General features: G+C 43.6%; 1 protein-coding gene across 2 annotated transcripts in view; it reads left to right on the forward strand.

The window, feature by feature from the left end:
- The window catches only part of SLC66A2 (solute carrier family 66 member 2), a 75,909-nt gene that overhangs the window by 17,429 nt on the left and 36,097 nt on the right, over nucleotides 1-22,383 (forward strand). The window contains exon 4 of one of the 2 annotated variants that reach the window (XM_081952538.1): nucleotides 641-694. The exons of the other annotated variant lie outside the window; for it this stretch is intronic. Within the exon in view, the coding sequence (XP_081808664.1) occupies nucleotides 641-694 (54 nt within the window). The remainder of the gene's footprint in view (nucleotides 1-640; nucleotides 695-22,383) is intronic. 2 annotated transcript variants of the gene reach the window in all.

Consider the following 22,383-nt stretch of genomic DNA (forward strand, 5'->3'; position numbering starts at 1 on the left):
TAGCTGCTTTTATCAAACAATAGATCTTGTTGGCTACAGAGAACGAAAACACTTGCTGCTTTTGTAGCTTTATACCACTTTGGCTAAGTGAATATAGCTTAAGATTTTATTTGTTATTCATATTGTAATTCAATTATTGACATTTTAGATAAGCTTGTTGTACATATTTATCTCTTGAATTATTGGCTGGATTGTAAAGCATCATTTATCAACAGTCTCAGATGAACTCTTTCAAGCTTTTTTGATTTTAGCTAAGCTAAACCTTTGCTTAATTTTTTTTCCACAATCCTCTTAGCGAAAAAAATGTAATGCGGTATAAAATAGATAACTAATATAACTTCTTGATACTGCTCTATGCATTCAACATTTGCTTAAGGTACGGTTCTTGTACATTTATGCTTTCTAAATGTTGTTTTTTTTTGCTTTTCTAAATTTTGGGGGAGCACAGTATGAATGACTAATATCGGAATCCAGCAAATTAAATTGGTTTTTTAAAAATATAAAAAAGTATTCTAGCATGATGACTGCCATCAAGCTACCTTAACTTTAAGCTAATTTAGAGCACTTTCAGCACTTGCTATTATGAGGAGTCAAACTACCTTTGTTTTGTCTTTGCTTTCTCTTCAATATTTTAATATAGCTGCAGATAGTAAGGATGAAGAAATCAAAACAGCTCCCAAGAGAACTTTTCTAGGTATGTACTTTAGAAACCCTTGTTGCATGAGGGTGCCATTGAAACACCATCTGTTCTCCACTGCTTTTTTGTTTTTGCTTGGGATTTAGTTTAGCATGTTGGGGTTGGTTGGTTTTTTTGCCATTTTAGAAATGAATGCATGCTTATCATTTCTAAGAAGAAACTATCCATGCTACATCTTTTTAACAGCAACATGTTCATTTGGGTTTTATGACTAAGGGAGAAAGCACATTCAATGTGGCTCCTTATGTGTTTCCCATATATCCCCCCCCCCCGTTAGTTCCATGACCAGATTTGACATTATAGAATTTATCCTGTTAAGTTTACTTTATTCATCGTATTTCACTCAATAATTCGTGTTTCAACAATTTGTGACAATTGGATGAGAGTGTGTGTGTGAACAATATGCAGACACATTTAAAAGCATTTGTATGCATGAGTGCGCATGTGTATGTATTATATGAATCAATGCACTACAGGGTGAAAGTCTCATTTGAAGGTTATGAGCTAATCTATCACAATGGTGCATTGTGTGTTGATGGATAGATATTTTTGACTTCCCAGTCTAGCGATAAGAACTGGCCCAAAGCCATCTATCTGCCTTTTGTACCTAAGAAAGGACCAGAGCCCTGATTTCCCTATCACTGTCAAAGTTTCCACTGGTTTAGGTTTATTTTTAAATTTTCTTTACTTGATACATAATCTGTGCTTTCCCTAAGTTGGAGTGTTATTTTCCGAGTCAGTTGAGCATTTTAGAAACTATTGTGTAGAAACTGTGGATAGTAATAATTATCATCTTGAGATAATCATATTAAAATGCACATATGGCTGTAAAATCATATTACAGCGCACATATTTCAAATATCAGACTTTCAAATGTCATACATGATTACTTGCACTGATTACCTGTCAGCTTCTGAGGGCTGATTAAAAGTCTGGTCTTAACATACCAAGTGTAGTAACACCTAGTGGCTGCAGGACCACCTCTCCCCACTACAGTTTTCCAGACTATTTTATTCATGCTAGAAAAATCAGCTGGTTATCCTCCAATTTGGAAAGGTTAGTGTCAACTCTGAAGCGAACCTGACTGGGGCCATTTGGAGGCTTCAGGATTGCCACAACGCGAAGAAGGGATACGGAGGGAGGACATAGTTAGATGGGGTTTTATAGCCAAAACAAAATAGCTTCCTGTGGGAACCAAGGACATTCGAACAGGTGGCTAGAAAAAGGAGGAGTTGGGTAACCAGGCAACTGGCCAGCACCTTGATTGGACAATGTGACTGATTGTTTGGGGAGGGGGGGGTGTTCACTTTTAATTAGGTGAAAACCGCGGAAACTTTCAGAGTCGGTTTTTACCAGTTGTGCCAATATGATATCTCCAATAAAATTGTTGTTTGAGGAATCTGTCTGCCTCGCAGTTCTGCTTTCTATGGGGTTATTACTTAGAACGCTGACATTTAGGGGACCATAGCCAAAAGCACTGCCTCCCAGAGATGGAAAAGTGACACTATTGGAGATTGGACTTTACTCAACATCGTGTGCAACGTGTATACAGAGGGGTTTTGGGACAATACCTGTTGAATTATTGCTGAACAAGATGCCACAAGAAATGACTGTTTGAAATGTAACTCTTCTGGAAGGAGTTTTGGACAATGTGTATAATATGTTGTTCTTTCCAGATGTGCTAGATAGTAACTTCTAGTGGCCACAGGGGCTCAGAATTTTGGGAGTTGTAGTCCTGCACATCAGAGTGCTCAGAACTATATAGCGTTATTTGGTTTATATAAATCAAAGGACAGTAAAAATGATAGATTATTTGAAATAGTCATTTGGCATTCACTTCAGAGTACAAACTGCTGAAAGGGAAGTACAAACTTCCCTTTCAACAGTCCAGAAAACTACTTAGTGTCCTTAATTGTCCCCATCACCACTACCAAGAAAAGCAGTACAAAGCTTTTATCCACATGCTTTATCCAGAAATCTAATTGCTGTAATGCCAAGCAGCAGCTACAATATCCATTTTTCAAATGGAAACAAAATATTGGTCAGGCTTATCTATGCAAAAGTAATAGATAAAAATGGATTCCTGTGCAGATTTCTGCTCTCATTAAGCCTTTGGCTTATTTGGAGCTAATTTAAAAAAAGCACAGTTGGTTGGGCTTAATCATTGAATCTCTCTAAGAAAGAAAATTCAATTAAATAACCTTCAATGTGTTATCTTAAAAGAACCTTTCTCTAAGTCAAGAGATAGTGCACAAACTTTTTACTGTAGAGTTGCTAGCACCTGAGAAAGTTGTTCTGTATTAATGCTATTGTGATTTTAGTTGCATTTTTGTTTGATGGCTAAACATGATTCATCTAATAAAGCTGTACTTCATTCTCAATTAGCTTTTAAAATTCTTTCCAACTTTAAACTTAACCCAGAAGCTGACTAGTGTGCATTGTAATCCTCACTCAGCAGTGCCAGTGGTTGAGATTAAAGAATCAAGGTTGGGAACTGTTAATACAATACAATACCATACAATACAATAGCAGAGTTGGAAGGGACCTTGGAGATCTTCTAGTCCAACCCCCTGCCTAGGCAGGAAACCCTATACCGTTTCTATCCAACATCTTCTTAAAGACTTCCAGTGTTGGGGCATTCACAACTTCTGGAGGCAAGCTGTTCCACTGATTAATTGTTCTAACTGTCAGGAAATTTCTCCTCAGTTCTAAGTTGCTTCTCTCCTTGATTAGTTTCCACCCATTGCTTCTTGTTCTACCCTCAGGTGCCTTGAAAATTAGTTTGACTCCCTCTTCTTTGTGGCAACAAAGATATTGGAACACTGCTATCATGTCTCCCCTAGTCCTTCTTTTCATTAAACTAGACATACCCAGTTCCTGCAACCGTTCTTCATATGTTTTAGTCTCCAGTCCCCTAATCATCTTTGTTGCTCTTCTCTGCACTCTTTTTAGAGTCTCCACATCTTTTCTACATCATGGTGACCAAAACTGAATGCAGTGTTCCAAGTGTGGCAGTATTCCAAGTGTACCAAGGCATTATAAAGTGGTATTAACACTTCGCGTGACCTTGATTCTATCCCTCTGTTTATGCAGCCTAGAACTGTGTTGGCTTTTTTGTGGCAGCTGCTGCACAGTGCTGGCTCATATTTAAATGGTTGTCCACTAGGACTCCAAGAGCCCTTTCACAGTTACTACTGTTGAGGTACCACCTATACCAGCGATGGCGAACCTTTTTGGGCTCCCGTGCCAAAAGCGGGGGGAGTGCAGGGGGGTCGTACGCAGGGGTGCCATACCCATAATGCTATACGCGTGACCCCCCCGTTGCGCATGCGCGCAAACACACCCTGCGCATGCGTGTGACCCCTCCCTTTTGGCAAGCGATAGACCTGTTTTTCACCCTCCCCAGGCTCGAGAAGCTTTCAAGGAGCTTGAGGAGGGTGAAAACAGCCTCCCCCACCCTCCCGAGGCTCTTTGCTGTCTCTCGGACTGCACTGGGGGAGAAGCATTTGCAATTGGTGTCTGCCCCACCCACCTCCCCCACGGCAGCTTCTCCTTCTTCTGGCTGCTCCAGCATCCCAGCCAGAAGCAGCACTGTGACAGCCGCTGGGGGTGAGGGGGCGGCGCTGGCAAGCATGGGCAAGGTTTCCCTCCCTCCCCACACGAGCGGGCTGATTGCATGGGTCTAGCCCGCCGCTCTAATAAAGATCTGCAGTCCGGAGCGCTGCTACTTCCAGCTGGGATATATTCTGCCAGACCCTTGGCAGCGTCTTTATGCGGGTAGCTCGCCTCCCTGCCAGCAGCTCATCCAGCATCCTGGCTGGAAGCAGCAGCGCAACAGCTGCTGTTACCAGGGGCGAAGGGGTGGCGGTGGAGAGAACGGGCGACCACCGCCCCTTCATCCTCTCCCCAACAGCGGCTGTTGCGCTTCTGCTTCCAGCCGGGATGCTGGCGGAGGAGCTGCTGGCGGAGAGGTGAGCTACCCGCATAAAGACACCACCGAGGGTCTGGCAGAATATATCCCGGCTGGAAGAAGCAGCGCAACAGCAAAGGAGTAGCGATGGCAAGGACGGGCGGTCCCAGGCATCCCTCCCCCCCGCCTGAGCAGACTTCTTCAGAGCTCCAGCCTGCAGCTCTGATGAGGATCCACGGTCCGGAGCGCTGCCGCTTCCAGCCGGGATAGATTCTGCCAGATCCTCGGCGGCGTCTTTATGCGGGTAGCTCGCCTCCCTGCCAGCAGCTCATCCAGTGTCCCAGCTGGAAGCAGCAGCACAACAGTCGCCTTTACCAGGGGCGAAGAGGTGGCGGTGGAGAGAACGGGCGACCACCGCCCCTTTGTCCTCTCCCCAACAGCGGCTGTTGCACTTCTGCTTCCAGCCGGGATGCTGGTAGAGAGGAGAGCTACCCGCATAAAGACACCACCGAGGGTCTGGCAGAATATATCCCAGCTGGAAGAAGCAGCGCAACAGCAAAGGAGTAGCGATGGCAAGGACGTGCGGTCTCAGGCGTCCCTCCCTCCCCTCCCCCCCTGCCTGAGCAGACTTATTCAGAGCTCCAGCCTGCAGCTCTGATGAGGATCCACAGTCTGGAGCGCTGCCGCTTCCAGCCGGGATATATTCTGCCAGACCCTCGGCGGCGTCTTTATGCAGGTAGCTCGCCTCCCCGCCAGCAGCTCCTCCGCCAGCATCCCGGCTGGAAGCGGAAGCGCAACAGCCGCTGTTGGGGAAAAGACAAAGGGGCGGCGGTCGCCCGTTCTCGCCACCACCACCCCTTCGCCCCTGGTAACGGTGACTGTTGTGCTGCTGCTTCCAGCCGGTGGCTGCCCGGTTGCTTCTATGCAAGAAACCCACTCACATGGGGGAGGGAGGGAAGCCCCAACCACAGCTCTACTAAGAAGCGATGGCCAGGAACCCCTCTCTGTGTCTTTGGGCACGCGCGGCCGTTGCTCTTCCTGTTGCTGGTTTTTGGTGTGCATGCATGCCAGGAACCAGATCACCAAATGGCCGACATGCATGTGCACCCTGGAAACAAAAAGATCATTTTCCTAGCGTGCGCATGCGCACCGGGCGGCTCCACTTCTGCTTTCTGGCACGCCAATGTGTGTCAAGACCAGCTGGCTGCTGCGCCCGAACCCGGAAGAGGAACTGGAGATGGCTCCGCGTGCCAGGAGAAATGGCTCTGCGTGCCACTTCTGGCACGCGTGCCATAGGTTCGCCATCACGGACCTATACTGTACCTGTGCATTTCGTCTTTCTTGCCTAAATGTAGAACCTTACTCTTTTCACCATTGAATTTCATTTTATTAGATAGTGCCCAATGTTCATGTTTGTCAAGATCCTTCTGTATCTTTAGCCTATCTTCTGGAGCGTTGGCTATTCCTGCCATCTTGATGTCATCTGCAAATTTGATGAGTTCCCCATTTATTCCCTCATCCAAATCATTGATGAAGATGTTGAAGAGTACTGGGCCCAAAACAGAGCCTTGGAGTACTCCACTGCATACCTCCCTCCATGTAGATGCAGTTCCATTGAGGACTACACGTTGAGTGCGGATGGTCAGCCAGTTACAAATCCATCTGGTGGTGATGCTGTCTAATCCACATTCTTCTACTTTATCTAGTAGTAGGTTATGGTCTACCTTATCAAATGCCTTACTGAAGTCCAAGTAAATTATATTGACAGCATTCCTCTGGTCCATTAATTTTGTCACATTATCAAAGAATGCAATAAGTTTAGTCTGGTATCATCTGTTTTTGACAAACCCATGTTGGCTTTTGGCTATTACTGTGTTTGCTTCCTCTCTTTTACTGAGAATTAAGTCCAATATGGCTGATCCCCTTGTTCCCTTCTCTACTTTTTGGGAAATGAAGTTGTCTGCTAGGTTTGTTGGACCTAGGAACCTGTTGGATCTTCCACTTGGTGCAGAGTTTGTTTCCCAGTTGATGTCAGGGTAGTTAAAATCCCCCACTACTATTGTGGTGTGCTTCCTACATACCTTAGTTAGCTGACTAGCAAAAAGTTCATCTACTTCCTCTGCTTGGTTGGGTGGCCTGTAGTATAGACCTATAGCAATGTCATTTCCCCCCCCCCCCCAACCTTTAATATTGACCCAAAGATAGTTCAAGATAGTTCTCATCATTGTTGTGCTCTATTTCGGTAGAGAGGTAATTATTTCTTATATTTGTAGTGCAACTCCACCTCCTCTTTTATTTGGTCTATTTCTTTTAAATAATTTAAATCCTTCTAGCTGTATGTTCCATTTGTCGGTTTCATCCCACCAAGTTTCTGTAATGGCAACAATATCGTATCTGCCCTCTTTTACTTGAATTTCTAATTCGCCCTGTTTATTCCTCATACTCTGTACATTGGTATAGACATTTGAGTCCATTTTGATTGACCTTGTGTTTACTGTCTACATAACCTGTGTTATGCCTGACTGCCCCTATTTTCTTGCCACTTGTATGATTCATGCACATGATGTGGCACTCACTATTAAATGCTTGGTTTTGCTTGACAGCAGGAGTGATAATCTTACCCGCACAAACATCTGTGTTACATGCACTGATAATCCTATGAATTTTAGATTGCTGGGGACAGAAATGTTCTGTATCAATTAATTCTCTGTCCCCGCTGTTCAGTTTAAATGTTTATCCAGAAAATCTGTGAATTTAATGCCAAGTAACTCAGTCCCTTTCTTGGATGATTGCAAACCATCTCTTTTGTATAGTTTTTCATTGGACCAGCTGCAGACATCATGACTAATAAAACCAAAGCCTTCCCTTTTACACCACTCCTTTGGCCTCACATTAAACTGCTACACGCTGGCCCTTCCCTTTTTGTTCCTTATATACTGGTAAAACCTCTGAAAAGATAAGCCTACAACCTATACTACTAAGTTCATACCCCAAGCTCTGGAAATCATTCTTCACAGAAAGTACAACTTTTTTGGGACAGATCATTTGTGCCAAGATGTATAATAGCATCAACGTCACAGTCCTTACTTGCATTCTTGACTATCTTAAGAATACGCCTCTTGTCTCTGCTGGCAGTAGCACCTGGCAGACACCTGACCTCTTTTAAAACCTCCATATCCTTTCCTAAATTTAAATCCCTTATGATTGAATCACGAAGCAGAAGGTGACTTCTCTTTTTGCAAACCTTGCTCTTCTTGTGCGACTGATGTGTGATACCTGGTTCCCCATTTCGCCCTTCCGAAGTAAGTTCTTCATTTTGGACTACGATCCCCTGCTTATTTGAGTCATTATTATCACAACTACCTTGACCTGTTTCTTTAGTGTCCCCATTAGGGTCAGCAAGGGCGCTATATCTGTTATGCTGGATCACAGCAAAAGCTTTGTGTTTATGGTTCACAGCTCTCACCCTGCCAGATCCCATGGTTGTCCAGCCTGTTCTTCTCCTGCAGGATCTTTGCGGTGTGGGGGCTGATAGCGTGGCATCTCCATAGAGTGGAATGGCCAAATTTAGGTAGTTGCTGCATCAGGTCTTTAGCTTTTAAAGCTAAAGACCTTTTTATCTGAATGGAGAACAAGCACTTGTGTTACATCTCTTGTTTTGTTGTCATCATGCTTTGAAGTTACTCTCTTTTTATGATTTGGCTAGTTTGATATTTTTTCCTACTTAGTTTTTCTGTTTCTGTTTAGCATCCTGCTTTAGGATCATTAACATATATGGTGATAATATTGATAAATAACATTTTTCCTGGTAGTAAACACTCTTGGGGAGTTTCAAATGTGGTAATGGTTGTCATCGAAAGATGCCTCTTGCTTCAGTTGGGATCTGTATATGATAGAAGTGTGTAAAGAGAAACTTCACAATATATGGGAGTTCAAATGAAGTTCATCTCTCATCTTTTTGTTAAAACTGCATATTTTGCAGGCATAGTTGCTTTGAGATCTGCTTTGGCTGTTTCTGTGTGCATGTGCATGCACAGCGAGTTCTTTCTTGTTCATGCTGAAACAGTCAGGAACAGCTTCCAGAACACCTCACGTATGAGCCACGCAAGGAACATGGCTGCTTTAATTTAGAGCAGAGGTCTTCAAACTTGGTAACTTTAAGACTTGTGGACTTCAACTCCCAAAATTCTCCAGCCAACTCTGCTGGCTGGAGAATTCTGGGAGTTGAAGTCCACAAGGCTTAAAGTTGCCAAGTTTGAAGACCTCTGATTTAGACTGAAAGAGAAGAGCTTCATTTGCATCCTGCAGATATCAAAGCACCTCTTGAATTTGTTGTTGTTAGCTGCGAAGTCATGTCCCACTTATCGTGACCCAATGGACAACGTTCCTCCAGGCCTTCCTGTCCTCTAGCATCCTCTGGAGTCCACTTAAGCTCACACCGACTGTTTCAGTGACTCTATCCAGCCACCTCATTCTCTGTCGTTCCCTTCTTCTCTTGCCCTCAATCTTTCCCAACATTAGGCTCTTCTCCAGTGAGTCTTGAATTTGGAATATATAAAATTAGTTGCACGAGCATTTCATATGCGGAACATTTATTTTGGATGGTCTGTATCTAGGCTGAAACTCACAAACTTGTGTTTTGAGTCGGGAGATAAAGGGAACAGGCCAAAGGCATTAACTAATTCAAAAGGTGCACAACATGGCTTAGTGGAGGTAAGGAAAAATGTGCTGGGAAGATGGGAGGCAGATGACTGGTTCAGTAATGCTATACTTAAACCCAAGGACGTTGGTGGCTAAAGAAGAACTGAAGGGAGAAAAAGAGAAGGAGGTGTTAAGAAAATCAGCAGATGAGATATAATCCAAACCACGAAGAGAAGAGAGGGATGGGATGTACTGGCCATGTCATCTTTGCCTGAAGATTTAGGCTGAAAAAGAAGAAACAAAATATGTCGGAGTACTGTTCTGCTGAACTGCAGCCCACCTGCAGTTTCGGAAGAAACTCCAAAATACAATTGGGGGTGGGGGTGGGGTGATGAGGGTAAAGAAAATACATATTCTTTTTTCATATCCAGCTTTATTATAAATGATAAACTTTCCTGTTGATTGCTTTCTGCTTTCAGAGCTGGTTGATATGATTTGTCATTTTGGCTATTGCCAACTGATTTATTGTGCAATATTCTTGACCATAAATTTGTTATGTTGTTCTGGGATATTAACATCTATTGTTATAGCTTTAGTGGTATTATATTTCTTTTTCTTATTATATATATTTTTTCTAATCATTATTAGGGAAATTGTTTTTTTAGTAATTCCTAAAGTGGGATTATTATAAAAGATTGCAACATATTCATCTGGGGAGAAAATTATTGTTGCTCTTATCAATTCAGCTCAGGTACATAGATATAACTTGAATTGGTAAAGATGGTCTTTTTAAAAATAACTTACTATTTTGGAGGGGGGAAAGCTGTTCTTATTTAAAGCCAGCCAGGTGGGGTTTTTTCTAGCTTTTCCTGTATTTGAAATTTCACTGCCCTGCACTTCCTATAACAATGTCCTTTTACTCTTCCTTTCCATCTGTTGAAATTACCAGCCAGTTTCCAATTATGAATGTTAATCTAATTATCACTTTGCATAGATTAGTGTAAGATTTTTCCCGCCTAAAGGAAATCTCATTTAAAAATGCAAGATTAAATATAAGTATCTTAATTGCTTGGTATATGAATATTTCATACTGTTGCCTATTTTGCAGGATTCTACTTTTGCTAATGATGATATAATGTAGTCTGTCTCTGTAACTATTATATTTTCCATTCCTTATTGCTCTGAAGGAGGCCAGTTTAAACAGTACGTGAGAGTCAGAACTGTGATTTTTCTAACAGAGTACCATTAAGCTAGGACTCTTTCAATTATAGGATATTTTTTTTTGTCTTTGGTATCTAATGCTGTGATTTTGCTGAGTATGCGGTTCTTTGAGATTTCATTCTAGCTTTTAATTATATGAATCTTGCATCTTGAAACTGGAAAACAAGAGAGACGATTTAAAAAGGAAGTGGAATGAAGACATATTCTGTTTTAGTGTTCCCCAAATTAGAACTGCATCTCCCCAAACCACCAATGGAATTGTTTATCGATTATTGGAAATTTTACTTTTAGAGTGCGCTGTAATTGGGTACTCTGCCTTAACTTGTTGCTCCTTATGGTTTCTTTCTCCTGAAATTTCAGCTGTATAAATAAAATGTTACATTGGATCAATGATAATATTCAGCAAGGATTATCTTTGCCCATTTAGAGTAAAGAGGATGAAACATCGGAGGATTAATTTATATTAGTCTTGAAACTAAAAATGATAAAGCAAGGTACCACAGATACAAGTGTTGTTATCACAACTATTATAGTCTTTATTAGTTGTGGTAAAGTCATGGCCATTGGCTATAGCAGGGAAGTTCAAATACAAAGCCTCTAGCAATAGACTTATATACCGCTTCATAGTGCTTTCTAGCCATCTCTAAGTGGTTTACAGAGTCGGCCCCCGACAATCTGGGTCCTCATTTTACCCACCTCAGAAGGATAGAAGGCTGAGTCAACCTTGAGCCGGTGAGATTTGAACTGCTAAATTGCAGCTAGCAGTCAGCTGAAGTAGCCTGCAGTACTGTACTCTAACCACTATGCCATCTCGGCTCTAACTAGTTTTTCCTCTGAGTTGATGTTGTGTACAAAACGTAACCTAAGAATCTAGGTAAGTAACAAGAAGGTCCCAAAACATTTCTCTAGCTTAAGAAACAGAAGTGAAAAAGAACAGATCTGACTATGCGTTCATGACCCCAAATACATGCGGCAGGTTTGTGTTTTTGTCTCAAAACAAGCTCTCCATGAGGCAAGTGCAGGCTTGTGCTGGAAAGTAAAATCGTGCAAAACCATGCTTCAGCTTATAAAACAGGATGAAGATTTATTAGATGTAAACAAAACAGGAACAACAAAAGGAACTGAAAGAGAACATAAAGATCTATTAGAATAAGAATCAAACAAAGCAGTGAGGAAAAGTGAGAAAACCAAGAGGTATAGAAGATAATCTTCCACACTGTTGGAATTCGTCAATAAGCTCTCCGAGAAGGGCCTCAAATTTCTGAGTTTGCAAGGAAGAAACAAGAGACTGGGCTAGGCAGAAGATGAGAGGTTGGACAGCTGAGTAGCAGCGCAATGCAATTCCTATCTACAAGAAGGCAAAGAAGACAGTTGCGTGGCTGATGACTCCTTATTATGAAGAACAAATATGTACAATCTGGATTCACTGGCTCATGAAGTACAGTTGGGAGCAGAGCCAAGAATGAGAGAAAGTTGCTATGACTCATTAAGCAATTGACATGTATCCCTTCCTGTTCTTTTACATCAGAACAAGTGATAACTATCAAGATCAGGTATAACCATGTCTTGGGCTGTGAAGATCTGGGAAGAAAACTGGAATATTTGGGTGCTTGGTAGGCATTTTCATACACTCTCCAATTAATGAAAGATGATGAAGAGGGAAAGAAGAATTTTGCAAATGATTTGTTAGAGTAGTATTTTTCAAACTTGGCAATTTTAAGATGGGTAGATTTCAATTTCCAGAATCCTGGGAGTTGAAGGCCACACATTTTAAAGTTCCCAAGTTTGAAAAACACTGTGTTAGAGCAATGGTCCCTTAGGAGAGATTGGGTCTCAGCTGTGCTTGACCAAATCATGTGAAACTTGATCAGAAGGACCTTACATTGAATCTTGGGATTGGGGAAGGAAATCTATAAATAAGAATTTATGTACTATAGAGGCGAATGGAAATAACTATACTAGAACTTATTAAATGGTTCCATGAATAATCGGAAAAAAGCATTAATTCATGAAGTTCACTGCCTTAATTATCTACATACTCAAGTTTGGATTATGGGAATTAAATGGAATGAGCTTGAATTTTTATTATAGGGCAAGAAATAATTTAAAGATGTAGCAGAGACTGGTAGGATGACAAATGTTTTGAATGTAGTACATGACTTACTCAAGAAATAGCAGCAATAGAAAAAGAGAAAGAATTGCACTGCATGTTAAAAATATTGGCATTTGTCCACAAATCCATGGGAATGGATTTGATGGCACTATTGAGAACATCACAGTTAAAATATATGGAAGATGGAATACAAATAGCAGTATTGTTAGTATCCATTTCCAACTCTCAAGGCAGGAAAAGTTGAATAGTTTCCAAAAAACAAAAGAAGCCTGAAGAGATAATAATGGTGAATTTAGTTAGCCCCACCATCGGCATTTCTGCCAAGCATGGTCCTTCTAGAAAATTCCTGACTCGTGTTGTTGAGAACTTTCTCCTTCAGTCAGTTTAGGCCAGGAGTGTCAAACTCAAGGCTGGAGGCCGGATCCAGCCTGCAGGGTGCTTAGATCTGGCCCACGGGGCCTCCCTGGAAACAGTGAAGGACCGGCCCATGGTACCTCAGCCAGCAAAAATGGAGCTTGTGCCTCCTGAGCTGCGTTTTCACTAGCAGAGGGTTGTAGGAGGCCGTCTCCGTTTTAGGCTTTAGGAAGCCTAAGACAGAGTTCAATAGCCGGTTTTCGCTGGCAGAGCGCTCAGGCCACCACAGGTGCCCCCGAGGTGAAACAGAACACTGACGTCGATCTGGCCACACCCACCCTGGCCATGCCCACCACAGCCTCCCAAGGTCAAACACAACTGTGATGTGGCCCTCAATGAAATCGACTTTGACACCACTGGCTTAGGCAGACAGAAGGGGATGGATTATCCTTGACTTATTTCTAACAAAGCAGTTTGTTTAATGAAGTGGAAGTAGTGGGAATGTCTGACAAATAACCAGGTAATGCTGTAACCTCTACAGTCTCTCGTCATTGGTCATGTAAGCTGGGTCTGATATCAATCCAAAACATTTGCAGGGCACCCGGTTGCCTTAACTGCTGGATCTCCTTAGCCACAAGATAATGTGCATATCATAAGTGTATGGGTAGCTCCAGGAGGGTAATTGTAGATACAAATATGCATGGATTATGATAGATGCGAATGATAAAGATTCGTACTTTTGGAAAGGGGCAATTTAGATAAAAATTTAGTCTGGACAAAAGAGCTTTTATGCCAAGATGACAACTTTGAAGTGACATACGGTATCTGAAAATGCTACGAAAGCTGCAATTGCTATATTTGAACACTTGAGGGTGCCCCTAGATTTTCAAAATATTAACTTCAGACTGTTTGAGTTATATTGAAAAAAACATGTATTCTCAAGTCTTAAGGGAAAGAATGGAGGTGCAGCAAAAATACCAAGAAGCGTGTTCTGACATCTGAGATGTGATTGAATCATTATCTGGCAAACATTTAGACAGTTGTGTGGAATATACTTAAAGGCAGAGGAATGAGAAGAGAAACTGATTTTTTCCCCTGTATTTGGAACTTTTGAAAGAAAAAGATATTCAGTATGTACTGAAGATATTTTCATAAAAGTCGTTCATGGAAAACGATGTGCAGATTTTGTATTTTCCATCAGTGAGAGAGAGAGAGAGAGAGTGAGAGAGCTAGGGTTACAGTTAGGGTTAGGGTACAGCCCAGGGTTTGTTTTGGTGTGTGCTGTGTACCCAGGAAAAAACCAGGCCCCCTGAGAGGAAGTGTTTTAATTTCACCCAGTTTGCCTTCTGGTAAATGTGCTTCCTGACCTTGGGGGGCATTTTTTAAAGAATGTCCATAACATACACTTGAAAATTAAAAAAAAATACGGAGAGTCTTGATCTAGGTCTAGTGATAACATTTGTCAGGTGCGAGAAACCAGAATTCAAAGCACTAAATGTTTATTCCATGCTACCTATACATAAGAATCTAGTCTATTAATGGTCTAGCCAAATTGGTCCTCCTTGATAAGGGTCAACAGAATTCAAGGGATGGGGGCAGCACTGGACTTAGGTTTCTTGTGGGAAGGTAATGACTCCAAACTGGTGACGTGTTTGATCCCATTCACGGGCTCTGCTTGGTCATGTCCTACCCATTGATTTCAAATAAATAAAAGTGTTTAGTGGGGAGAACAGGCTGTATCTTTTTTTTTTCTACCTGACTTCCTTCAAAGATGGTGAGACTCAATTGTCCTGAAGCTTCAGTCAACTCCCATGGTGCCTTAGACATTGTCGGTCCTGCACTTTCAAGGAGACCAGGTTAGAAAGGGTTTGGTGTACAATGGCTGCCTTTACACTGATTGTAGATGTTCCCATTACTCCACCATTCTGGGATTTTATGGTGTGATTTTTATACCCAGGTTCTCTCTGATTAGTAACTAAGGCTCTGTAGAAAGAATCTTCTTTTTGGAAAGGTAAATGATCTTTTTAGCTGGAATGTTGCAATCTGCTGTTGTCTATCTATTGGATTCGGTTGGGATAAGAGGACTTCCTGTTGCAAAAGCTGTTTGACAGTCTCCTAGGTACAGTGTATGCACTGGCTACAAATGAGATATGGGTTTCTCAAGTAGGATCATGGATGGATGAGTAGGGAGCTAAAGTTTCTATCAGCCAGCAGTGTATTTTCCTGAATTTGGCCCCTCTCCAGGATCTATTTTGCTTTAGTATTCATCTGTATTTAAGAGATGTCCCCAACATTTGCCCTGATTGGTATAAACTAAATAATAAGACTGGGTTGTGTTGAGAAAAATCTGGGAGCTATTTGGGGGACTCTTCTGCGATAGGATAATAGTAATTCATTCAATTAGGTATCATATTTTATTCTAAAAACTATTGCTTTATATGTGGGACTTGGAGAAGAGTCAAGTTTAATCAAGCGGAATTGCTGCTTTTTATCTGTAGGTTGTTCAGTACAATTAGGTCATAATTGACCAGAAAGCAAACAGCGCCCTCTTAGGAAACGAAGCATTCATTTAGCATCATGCGAGTGGATTTTTGCTTGCCTGATGGGATTTATCTTTCCTGCCTCACATCCCCAGACCTGTTCTGAAGGAACTCCCAACCTTCCAGAGCAGATTTTGAATGCAAGTAGAACAAGGTGAAAATTATTAGACATATTATTTATATGTCTGGCTATCATCCAAGCATCACACCTGGTATTTAGTGTGAAAACAATATTAAATAACTCAAATTCATAAGGGAAAGAGCTGGATGGTGGCAATTGTTTAAACTAAATGTTGTAAATCAGGGGTCTCCAACCCTTGGGCCACGGACCAGTACCAGTCCATGGCCTGTTAGGAACCGGGCCACACAGATAGAGGTGTAAGTTGGGGGTGAGAAAAACTGCATGCGCAAAGGATCTATGTTGTGTGCTCCTCCACCCCCTCCCCGGTCCATGGAAAAATTGTTTTCCACAAAACTGGTCACTGGTCCTGAAAAGGTTGAGAACTGCTGAGGTAAATGAATGCAAAATTATTTAGACAATGTTAAATATTGGTAAATATGTGTGAAATGTGCTGAAATGGATCTTGCTATCACCTTAAGGTACCACTATAAATATAATAAAAGGGACGCAGTGGCTCAGTGATAAGACGCTGAGCTTGTCGATCAGAAAGGTCAGCAGTACAGCGGTTCGAATCCCTAACGCCGCTTAACGGAGTGAGCTCCCGTTACTTCTCTCAGCTTCTGCCAACCTAGCAGTTCAAAAGCATGTAAAAATGCAAGTAGAAAAATAGGGACCACCTTTGGTGGGAAGGTAAAAGCGTTCCGTGCACCTTTAGCATTTAGTCATGCCGGCCACATTACCACGGAGATGTCTTTGGACAGCGCTGGCTCTTCAGCTTTGAAACGGAGATGAGCACCGCTCCCTAGCAATGTTCCCTCTAATTTTTTTTCAATGTGAGCAGAAAAGTATAGTGTTTGAGCGGCACATTTTCATGCCTGAGCACCTGAATTTTTTTCACAGATGTCACCTAAGACAACAACGAAATCAGTATTATTTAAAACTCAGTTATGTTTCTTCAAGGTACCTGCTTAATTAAAAGTGTCAGTATCACTTAACAACGTTCCTGGTTAGCAACCAAAATGTTGGCTCAGAAACTCTTGCATTTGAAGCACGCAAGTCTTAAAGCTGTCAAGTTACAAGATCCTTGCACCCCTAACCCTTTAGGAAAAAGAAATGCAGGGGTCTTCAAACCTGACAGCTTTAAGACTTGTGGACTTCAACTCCCAGAATTCCTCCTCCAGTCATGTTGGCTCAGGAACTCTGGCATTGAAGCACGCAAGTCTTAAAGCTATCAAGTTACAAGATCCTTGCAACACTAACCCTTTAGGGGGAAAAACGCAGGGGTCTTCAAACCTGACAGCTTTAAGACTTGTGGACTTCAACTCCCAGAATTCCTCCTCCAGTCATGTTGGCTCAGGAACTCTGGCATTGAAGCAAGCAAGTCTTAAAGCTGTCAAGTTACAAGATCCTTGCAACACTAACCCTTTAGGGGAAAAAAACGCAGGGATCTTCAAACCTGACAGCTTTAAGACTCGTGACTTCAACTCCCAGAATTCTTCCTCCAGTCATGTTGCAGCGACATCATCTGCATGGATCGGCTCCATCTTTGGTTTCTTCATCGTGGGCAGGGCTGCCGCTGAAGATGCCGACGAGCCCCCGCCGCCACCAGAATAACTGCTGCCACCTCCTCCTCCTCTTCCTCCAACAGCACCACCACATTTGCTGCCCGGCGCTGCGGCTGAGGTGAATCCGGCAAAGCTCTCGCTGGCGCCCCCACCCGTGGCAGCGGCGCCTCCCCCTCCGCTCGGAGCACCTGGGCTCATCCCCATGTTACCCCTGCCTTCTCCTCCTCTTCCGCCGTGCTTTTGATGAGCCATGAGGCCTTTTTTTCCTGTGCTCCCCCCCGCCGCCTTCCTACTGGCTCCCGCAGCCTCATGGCTCCTCAAAAGCACGGCAGAGGAGGAGAGGGGCAGGGGTAATGCAGGGCTGAGCTCAGGTGCTCCGAGCAGAGGGGGAGGCGCTGCTGCCACGCACGGGGGTGCCAGCTGGAGCTTTGGTGGCTTCACCTCAGCTGCAGTGCCGGGCAGCAAATCCGGCAGTGCTGTTAGAGGAGGAGGAGGTGGCAGCAGTTATTCCGGGGGCGGCAGGGGCTTTGGGGCTCCACAACTACTCTCAGTCGCCCCATGCTCATCAAAACAAGTCCAGGGAGGTCCTTTGTGGGCGGCCAGTTCTAGCCGCCTGCAAAGGACCTCCCCAGCTTCCGGATCCTGTGACAGTAGAAATCACTGCGCGGCCGTTGCAAACTGCTGCGCGGTGTTTTCTTGCCACGTGCGCGGCCGCGCAGCCGCATACCTTAGAGGGAACATTGCTCCCTAGAGTCAAGAACAACTTGCAAGGTTGTGCGAGGGAAACCTTTACCTTTATAGACATAATCTAAGGGCCAAAATAGAAATAGGGACTAAACATTCTGGATTTTTTTACATTTGTTTGTTGCTAGCAAAGTGTACAGGTATTCCTCGAGGTACGACCATAATTGATCCTGCAAAGTGAAACATTTGTTAAGAGAGTTTTGCCCCATTTTCCAACTTTTCTTGCCACAGTTGTTAATCATTGCTTTGTCAAGTTAATCATACAGTTGTTAAGTGAATCTGGATTCCTTATTGACTTTGCTTGTTAGAAGATAGCAGAAGCTGATCACATAACCCCAGGATACTATCATAAATATGAACCAGTTGCCAAGCATCTGAATTTTGATTATGTGACCATGGGGATTCTACAACGATTGTGAAAAATGATCATAAGTCACTTTTTTCAGTGCCATTATAACTTTGAATGTTCACTAAATGAACTGTTGTAAATTGAGGACTACAAGCGGGACTTGTTCGGCTTTCCCCAGAACAATTAACAAATCTTCAATCCTTGGCACGACACGTCCGCGCAAGTTGGTCAGTTTCCATCCTGACCTTGGCCCACTTGCTGGGCAAGATGGTGTCGTGCATAGGGATAGTTCATTGGGCCTGTCTCCATTCTCGGACACTTCAATGGACGCTCATTCCTTACCCACGCCAACGCATGAGCAATTCTCTACGTTCAGTCACCCTGTCACTGGGGCTTCGCTGGTCCCTGAGGTGGTGGCTGTCCCTGGCCTTGTGCCGTGGATCCGAGTTTTGGGAACCGGATCGCATCTCAATCACAACAGACACGAGCCGTTATGGCTGGGGGGCCTTGATGGAATCCAGGCTGGCGCAGGGTAGTTGGACAAACTCAGACCTGCGCCACAATATAAATTGGCTGGAACTGAAGGCTGCTCGCATAGCCCTCCTTCATTTTCGGGACTCAATTGCCAATAATCATGTACTCCTCCTGACCGACAATGTCGCTCCAAAGGCCCGCATAAATCATCAGGGGGGGGACTCATTCCAAGTGCCTCTGGCTGGAAGCTCAGAAACTCGGACTCTGGGCGGAGAAGAACCTAGCGTCAATAACATCAGAGCACATCTCGGGCATAGCCAACCATCAGGCTGACTGGCTTAGTCGGACAACAGTCGGCCACGGTGAGTGGCAAGCTAATTCCAGAACTCTTCCACAGAATTTGCCACTGCTTCGGGAACCCGTTGTTGGACTTGTTCGCGAGCCTGACCAATGCTCAACTGCCCAGTTCTTCTCCCGCTTCCCAGCACGTAACGCAGAAAGAGCGGACGCCCTCAGAAGTCCATGGCCCCCGGGCCTTCTTTATGCCTTGCCCCCTCTCCCTCTAATCCAAGGGACCTTGAGGAAGATAGTGATAGAGAGGGCACACATCATACTGGTGGCTCCATATTGGCCGAGGCGGCCTTAGTTTGTGGACCTCATCCAACTGTCCATATCTCCTCCCTGGAGGATTCCTCAGGAGGAGATCGCCCTGTGCCAGGGGGTCCTGTTCCATCCGGAGCCCCAGTGGCTCCAATTGACCACCTGGCACTTGAGTGGCACCTCCTGAGGGACGCTAATCTGTCTGCCAAGGTCATTTCCACCACTGAGGCTTCCAGACACCCGTCGACCACTCGGATTTATAATTCGACTTGGTTGACGTTCGTCTCCTAGTGCGGAAGGACCAATGCCTCGGTTGCCCGAGTTCTTGAGTTCCTACAACACGGCCTAGACCAAGTTCTTTCTCATAACACCTTACGGAGACAAGTGGCTGCCCTCTCCTCCATTCTGGCGGGGGATGGCCGATTTTCTTTGGCCCAGGCTCCACTAGTTAAACAGTTTCTAAAAGGGGCAGCAAACCTGTGCCTTCCTCCAGTGCACAGGTTTCCAATGAGGGATCGCTCCCTAGTCCTTAGAGCTCTCATGGGGGCCCCCTTTGAACCATTGAGGACAGTACACCTCAGGTACCTAACTCTAAAGGTGACCTTTCTTGTCACCGTTACTTCGGCTCGACATATATCTGAGTTAGGCACCTTGTCATCCAAGGACAACCTATGCAATTCCACCAAGACAGGGTCGGCCTACGACTAGACCAGACATTCCTCCCGAAGGTCAATTCCCTCTTTCACAGATTGCAGGTCATCCTCCCTAATTTCTATCCCTCTCCCTCCCATGAGAGGGAAATCCTTTGGCACAGGCTTGATGTCCAACGCGCTTTGCGTATTTATATCAGGTGCACATCCCCCTTTCGTCGATCAGAGGCCCTCTTCCTGTCCTTTCAGCCCAGTACCCTGGGGGCTAGGGTCTATTCTGCTACTATAGGCAGATAGTTAAGACAGGCCATCATGGTGGCCTACGAAGCCTTAGGTCAAGTTCCGCTCAGGGAATAACGGCCCACTCCACTCAGAGTGCAGCTACCATGGCCGCGTAGGCCACTAGAGCCCCTCGAGGACATCTGTAGGGCGGCCACTTGGGCCTCTCCAATGCCCTTATTCAACACTATCGATTAGATTGTTTTGCTTCGGCGGACGCATCCTTCGGCCGTCGGGTCCTCCAACAGGTGGCGACCTACTCTCTCCCAGGGTCTACATCCCGCCCTGGGACTTAGCTTGAGTATGTCTGTAGCCCCTCCTGCCATATCTACAGGAAAAAGAACATTGGTCCTTACCTGAATGTTTCTTTTCTGTAGAGAGGCTGGAGGGGCTACATCCCACCCTAGTGTTCTAGTTAATTCGGGTTAGGGGCAGTCGCGCGTGTGTGTGTGTGCACTGCCTTTTTCCTTACTATTTCGCAGCTTTTTCCATTCGACCTCGTGGAAACTGGGAGCCTATAGGGAAGGAAGGATACTTAAGAAAATTCTCTCAGTCTCTGGACCAATCAGGCTGTGACTAAACCCAGCTGTAGCCCCTCCCACCTCTCTACAGAAAAGAAACGTTCAGGTAAGGACCAATGTTTTTTTTCTTAAAACTGCGTATGCGCGTGTAATCACCAAAGCGGTTATTAAACTGGCAGGATCCCACCACTGGTTGTAAGTCAAAGACAATCTGTAATCTGCTTTCTAGGCAGACAAACCACCTCTCCAGTTGTGAATTTTTTAAAAAAAATAGAAGACAAAAGTTTCCTTCCAAGTTGTCGAAGTTTTCTATTCATTCATAGACATTCATAAAAGTTTTCCTTTGAATTCCCTTTGGTTGCCTTATGTTTAGGCATGCATTATAGTTTTCTATGGTTTGGGCCATATGTTCCCTTCCAGCAGAGCCACAAAAGCTTTTGCACATACAATGAATGAAAAGCCTCAGAGGCTCCCTTCAGCTTTTCTTCGCTCTTCAGGTATTTGGAAATAAGTTGCATAGGGAGTAGTTCTCAGCACACTGATTATTATTATTATAATTATATACTTTATTCATTAAACATAAAACTCAGCCAACTGAACATTCAAAAATGCATTACAAATACCAATGCCTGGTGCTAATGATTGATACGGTTTGCTGCCAGCATCCTAGGTATCAACCAAGTATTATTATTATTATTAGTATTAGTATTATTATTATTATTATTATTATTATTATTATTATTATTATTATTATTATTATTATACAATTGTTTCACAGCGGCCAGTTGTTTCGCCGGATTTGGCATTGATTACTAGTCGGGCCCCACCCAGGGGCTTAGGACGTCGTAACGTATTTTCGTAATATATGTGCAGATCCAAGCAGTGCAGCTTTTTGCATTTGACTGATGGTGATTTTGTCAAGTTTTAACTGTTTTAAATGTAATTCCAGTGCTTTTGGAATAGCTCCCAGTGTGCCGATTACCACTGGAATTACTACTGCTGGTTTGTGCCATAATCATTGAATTTCAATTTTTAGGTCCAGGTATTTCGCGATTTTTTCATGTTCCTTCTTGTCGACCCTGCTATCACCTGGTATTGCGATGTCTATGATTGTAATGTTATTTTTCTCAACCAGTGTGATGTCTGGTGTGTTATGCGCCAGTATTTTGTCCGTTTGTATATGAAAATCCCACAGGATCTTGACCATCTGATTTTCGGTGACTTTTTCAGGCTTATGTTCCCACCAGTTTGTTGTTGTTTTAATATTATAATTTTTGCACAAATTCTAGTGGATCATTTGTGCTACTGAATTGTGCTGCAATTTATAATCAGTCTGCGTGATTTTTTTACAGCAGCTGAGTATGTGGTCAACAGTTTCATCAGCCTCTTTGCAAAGTCTACATTTGGCATCATCAGAGGATTTTTCGATTTTGGCCTTAATGGCATTTGTGTGGATAGCTTGTTCTTGCGCAGCCAGGATTAGTGACTCTGTTTCTTTCTTTAATGTACCTGTTGTTAACCATAACCAAGTTTTTTCACTGTCCACTTTATCTTTTATTTTTCCCAGAAATTGACCATGCAATGCTTTGTTCTGCCAACTTTCC

The sequence above is a fragment of the Natrix helvetica genome (assembly GCF_964273705.1).
Source record: "Natrix helvetica genome assembly, chromosome: 4".
NCBI lineage: Eukaryota > Metazoa > Chordata > Lepidosauria > Squamata > Natricidae > Natrix > Natrix helvetica.